The sequence below is a fragment of the Dreissena polymorpha genome, chromosome 3 (genome assembly GCF_020536995.1).
Source record: "Dreissena polymorpha isolate Duluth1 chromosome 3, UMN_Dpol_1.0, whole genome shotgun sequence".
Classification (NCBI taxonomy): Eukaryota; Metazoa; Mollusca; class Bivalvia; order Myida; family Dreissenidae; genus Dreissena; species Dreissena polymorpha.
In genome coordinates this window covers 22,713,341-22,718,991 of record NC_068357.1, presented here as the reverse complement: position 1 = coordinate 22,718,991, position 5,651 = coordinate 22,713,341, and the positions used below count along the sequence as shown (strand labels likewise).

Genomic DNA, 5,651 nt, shown 5'->3' with positions numbered 1-5,651 from the left:
CAATATTCACGGTTGTATGGCCATCTTTTTACCTAATCTCTTGCACGATGGTTACATTAAAACCACCTCTGTGATGGGCTCAGAACGGACTATTTTTATGAAAGCGTCTCATTCATGTTATGATCATTCCAAGCGTTCATCATGGAGGTTACAGTATACTAAACAATCTCTTGCACGACGGTTACATTACATTCACTGCATTAAAGCAAAACCATCTCATACCATAATGTCTTATTTAAGTCTTAATTCATTATTATACAATAGATATGGTTTTTTGATGTTAACAAACCTATATACATACATACGTCGAAGCAATGCCTAACGTCACTCAATAAAAATTATGTTCAATTGTTTACATTTGTGAAGTGCGTGGAATGATTCCATCTGCGTAAATGGGCAATAAAATAGTTCCAAAGAGTTGCATTAAAGCTTTTTTTTAAGTTTTTGCACGATGTATCGTTAATTTAAAATTCCTATTTCATTATTTTACGCCTCTGATCCTAAAAAATTCAAATCAAATATACTTTGAATGCGTTTGTTCGGTTTCGCCCAGTTTCTGGGCAATATGGCATGCTGAGCCTTTCGCAGAGGTGTATGTGAGAGCAAGGAACGACAACTCTGCGTGGAGATTGCTTTTTACCGGCTCCTCCCAATCTGAAGGTAGACCGCCAACTGTCAAGGTCTTATCGTGAATTCTCAATCATTCAAGCGAAAAAGTGATGTTTAGTACACATCATTGCTATTCCTACAACAAGTACAGATTAATATCAAAAATGTCTTTAAATCAATGGTTTTGATTTATTAAGAGAGTATAGCATTGCAAACCTGAAATATTCATGATATGGAAATCTTTGGGCTAAAAAGTAATATATAAACTATGGCTGTCGTTAAACAGCATGCGTGATATTTTAATAAACCTTTAATTGTTTTAAATTTCAGTGTCATCATACAAATGATAAAGCAATTTGGCGTTCGGCTATTTTTTACTTCTTCTTCAAATTCAGTTTTTGAAGACAAAGACACATTGTATTCAGACTTATAATAATTTATTGCGAATGTTAAAATGCGTTTTTGATGTGATCGAAAGTATTACATGCGTCATTGCTGTTATAATTTACCCATTTATGCCAAGCGTCTAGAAAAGAAGACCTTGGCAAACAGCGTAGACACAGATGAGACTCCGCATGATGCGGCGTCTCATCAGGGTCTATGCTGTTTGCTTCAAGGAATTTCTGTAACAAATATTCTTAAAATAGAAATAAATATACCAGACATCCCTAATTTTGGGAATGAATTGATCAAATTTAGAAGGATGGGAGAGTCCATTTGGCATAAATGGGTTAATAGTACACGATTTAGAACAGTTCATTTTCAGAAAACTTCATTATTCACATCATACGCTTGTACAGCAAGTTTACTAAGAATTCATTATTTTGCTTTTGCAAAGAATAAGAACACGCAAAAATGAAACTGATAACGTTTCCGAAAGCACTTGTGTTTGTTTTCCTTCACTTAAACGTTAACATTTAAAGGGCCATGTACACGGTACAATGATTCAATTAATAAGCATGAATGTTAAGAATAATTAGTTAAAAGACTAAAAGACTTTAAAGGCGTAAACATGTTTTTATATGCATATAGAGAAATTAAAAACAACCGCTTTAAGTTGTCATTATAAGGCACGTTTCGGGATTACGGGAAAAGTACTGCTAGTTCTTTGCTATGCACATGCATTTTATGCGACTTATTGTTGGAAATTGATAATATACTTTGTACCCGACGAACATTCAAAATACCGTGTACATTTATGTATGCATTTTTTTTATTTTTTTGTTAAAGCAAAGCACACCATGATCCCTTAATAACTGATGCCCCTTTTATTTAAGGACCATCAGATCTAGATCTTCAAATGTGAACATTTGCTTTGTTTAAAATGTATGCGAAATGTGCGGAAATTTTTCATCGTTAAAATTTCTCTTTGTATATGGTTGTGCATCGATGTCCCGTAATTGCACCATAACTCTTAATTCTACTATAAGTGCCGATCACCGTCGGATATCTCCATAGTATACCCAATGTAATCGGTTTTAAGGGTTTCATTAACAAATGTTTGTGTCTTTGTAAAAACCATGTTTAGATTCATCGAAAATAAAAGCATAGTCAAGAAAAATAACCGCGTGATCAACACGACCAATTAGCATTTTTAACTTTAAAGATTATTTCTTTTATCACTAATAAGTGATAGACGTATTTTCCGCAGTGTCAATGGAAGAGTTCCAAATGATTTATTATTGTGTCCATTTCGATTGGTGTTTCTCTATATAAAGCGAAACGATGTATCAGCCATACTTTACAAACGCCAGCTTGATTTCAATTAGCTGAGATTTTTCATGTAAAACATACCTTTTTTTTGCAAAGCTTTGTTTATGTTTTATTTGTTTTTGTTATCAGAGGTTCCAAGTAGTCCATCTCAGTTTTGGTCAAATTAATGAATATAATTTTATGCATACACAATCAAATATTTTAAGATTAAAGATTGTTTAAAAAATGCATCATGCGGCGTGAATAAAGGGTACGTGTGTGAATGGTAATGCTTCTTTAATGAAAGCGTTAACAATCGGTACGAAGAGCGTATCACTTGATAGGAAGTAATTGTTTTATTGGATTATATTCTTAGTAACTTTGCCAGCTATGTCTTAAATGGACACAAAATTCCATACCACAGTATCAGTCTAACTCAACAGACCACGTGATAAAGAACGGTGTTAAATTACTCAAAATCTTCTCATAGATTCATTTTACATTGAAAAAGTACACATGGCTTTATCAAAATGGCGGAGTATCCTTGTTTTGTCGCTGACGTTATTTACGTTATTGCTGGTAATTTTGGCAATGGCCATGAACCAATGGCAACACATGAGGGACGGAACAAACAACGGTAGCGTAGGCATATGGAGACTTTGCGCGGGAAACTCGTGTTATTATCTTCCTTATTCAGGTAAATTGATAATGCATTTAAATTACACTATGACCATAACTATACTATTTTGTGAAACATGGTTAAGAAATATAATTGTAGTTCATAGTTTGTTGACGAATAACCCACTGTCGGATATTTAGATGCGTATCGATAAAAGCACGAGTGCATAGCACGAGTTATTTGATAACACATTCCGCATGGCTTTCAGAGTTCTATGGTATCAAACAATTGCATCAAGGCTAATTCAGCTGCCTCCTGCAATAATCGATATTATGCCATATACAACCTGCGTAGCTACAGACAGATTGTGCATACGCGAAGTATGTGCAGAAGCTCACCCAGTCAATTGTATAAATCTGGATAACTCTTATCAAACGGATAACTTTTGGTTATCTTAAATTTTATGATAAGATAACCAAAAGTGATCCGCTGGATAAGAGTTATCCAGATTTATATAATTGGCTACTGCTGTCCGCTATTATGAACACGGTACCTTTATTTGAATTTATAGCGGACATGAGATCCCCTGACCAGACTGGGTTTGTGAGCTGGCTGGTCTGAAGCTACCATGGACGCATATGACATAAGATCCTTTTTCGCTCATTTATTGTCTTTCTACAGACGACCTCGGTGCGGTTCGAGCTATGATGTTTCTGGGAATGTTTTCCATGCTGTCCACAATTGGCTTCAACGTCTTATCCACGTACGTTTACAAGGACTTGGTGCTGTTTTACATCGCGGCGGTGGTGTCACCATTCATGGGAGGTAATTTAATTACACTACAAAATGTTTTTCAAACTCCTTTCGGTAGTTGTCTCCCATTTCATTTAACCGATGGCATGTTTTTCCTGCTTTGATGTCCACACAGCTCATATTATTAAAAAAAAAACTTAAGACTCATTGTCAGATTCAAAGTCTAAGACGACAATGGTTGCCATCCGTTTTAATATTAAAGGCCTATATTTACCCGTTCACAACTTTTATCCGATGGCATTATATAATTTAGCGTCGTAGCCACGCTGAGGCACACCGAGGCAGTTGCCTCGGCTAAAATTTGCAGAGCAATTTTTAGATTACAAGGAAAAAAGCAAAAATTATGTCAAAGAATAAAATCCTTATTAGAAATTGAGGCAATTTAATGAATTTAAGGCACTATGATCAAATATTATCATTGAGTACAATTGGTTCATGTTGAGGCAGATAATTATTTCAATTTAATAACTTCAGTTGAACAATTCAACAATGCGGCCAACTATGGTGCAGACCACACATATATAAAACAATTTTTCGAAGAACAAAACATGACTCCAACCATACTTTTCCAAACCATCCTTGCTTCAACTGATATGCCATAGTCTTTAAACACCTGCAAATATCACTGAGCATATAAGAGTGGAAGGAGAAAAAACATTATATGACAATAGATGGTCACAATCCTCCATGCAATGGCGTAGCAGATTTTTTGTTAACTTTATTGATACTAAACGTTCATATGTAGCGTCCACGATTCCGATAATTTAGGTATAAAATGTGGTTTAAATGGCCTTTAAAACGCATCAGAGACGTTTTAGGTATAAACAAATCCAGGGGGCATGCCCCCGGAACCCCCTAGAAAGACCTAAGATACTGCCTCGGCTAAAATTTGGGTCTGGCTACGCCACTGTAATTACATTATAAATAATGCAGAGCATAGTCTTAATTGAAAACAAATAATTGAAAAAAGAACAAAACTTTACCTAAATACAACTCAACAAGAGTTATTGTTTTCTATCACATTTTGCCAATATTTATGTAAATACATTTTTTACACGTCCGCTATAATAATTTCTATCATGTTTGTAATTGTAGGCCTGTTTTTGATGATAGCGTTTGCAGTTTACGCAGACGACATTAAATTAACCGTTAATACAGCTTACGGCTCGAGTTTCGCATTGACTGTTATTTCGTGGCTGCTTGCCTGGATCATCACCGGTTTGACGGCGTATGAACACATAAGGAACTACTTTTCTGCCCCGACCTACCCAGAGGAAAGACGCGGACTACTTCCGGAGCGTCAGGATCCCCAAACTCAGCCATGACGTGCTATTAACACAATTTACTTATCTGGTGCATATGTGCCTAACAATAAAAACTTGTACTTAAAAATGATTTTTATTTTTTGTGATATTGTTGCTAGTCGGTCTTCGAGTATCAAATTATGCATAAGTGCAAATCATTGATGTTGCTCGATTGCATCGAATGATGATTGTAAATAAGTTTAAAGAAAAAAAAACGATTACTGTTCGAGGGAAATCTGAAAACACTTTAATAGGAGTCGGAGCCGGCACCACAACTCGGGGTAGACACAATATCAAGTACACTACATTTTATTACAGACCTTTACAGCTTACTTATTCAGAACGTACTGTTTGGAACAAACAAATAAACTACTGAATGAGACACGATGGTTCAACTTTGATATCTCTGTTTTCAAATATCTTTCTTTTCAAATAAAATAATATTTATATTGTTTGGTTCGAAAGCTCGTTGGAGAGAAAAGGAACATAGCGACTCAAACATAAACTATTAAGCTATGTCCAAAGTATACAGAGGGGGGAAATCACGTGACAAACAAGATGGCTACTTCCATGTTACCGTTGTATACCCTTTATTACTTTTATGTAAAGTCCCG

At 35.3% G+C, this 5,651-nt stretch overlaps 2 protein-coding genes across 2 annotated transcripts in view; one reads left to right on the top strand and one right to left on the bottom strand.

Annotated features, from left to right (window-relative positions):
- Positions 1-97, bottom strand: part of LOC127873276 (uncharacterized) — a 5,806-nt gene extending 5,709 nt beyond the window's left edge. Inside the window, exon 1 of the mRNA XM_052417056.1 lies at positions 33-97. The gene's annotated coding sequence lies outside the window, so the exon portion shown is untranslated. The remainder of the gene's footprint in view (positions 1-32) is intronic.
- A 2,513-nt stretch (positions 98-2,610) lies between these two features.
- Positions 2,611-5,312, top strand: LOC127873274 (lens fiber membrane intrinsic protein-like). Its single transcript, XM_052417053.1, has 3 exons — positions 2,611-2,998; positions 3,602-3,745; positions 4,829-5,312. Exons 1-3 carry the CDS (start codon positions 2,818-2,820, stop codon positions 5,056-5,058), a joined length of 555 nt encoding a protein of 184 aa, XP_052273013.1. The 5' UTR covers positions 2,611-2,817; the 3' UTR covers positions 5,059-5,312.
- The last annotated feature ends 339 nt before the right edge of the window (positions 5,313-5,651 follow it).

Bases quoted from the DNA above. Each gene is read 5' to 3' on its own strand.
- LOC127873274 (XM_052417053.1), top strand. From the start codon at position 2,818: ATGGCTTTATCAAAATGGCGGAGTATCCTTGTTTTGTCGCTGACGTTA. The intron at 2,999-3,601 runs GTAAATTGATAA...GTCTTTCTACAG, and splicing joins TTATTATCTTCCTTATTCAG to ACGACCTCGGTGCGGTTCGA. The intron at 3,746-4,828 runs GTAATTTAATTA...TTGTAATTGTAG, and splicing joins GGTGTCACCATTCATGGGAG to GCCTGTTTTTGATGATAGCG.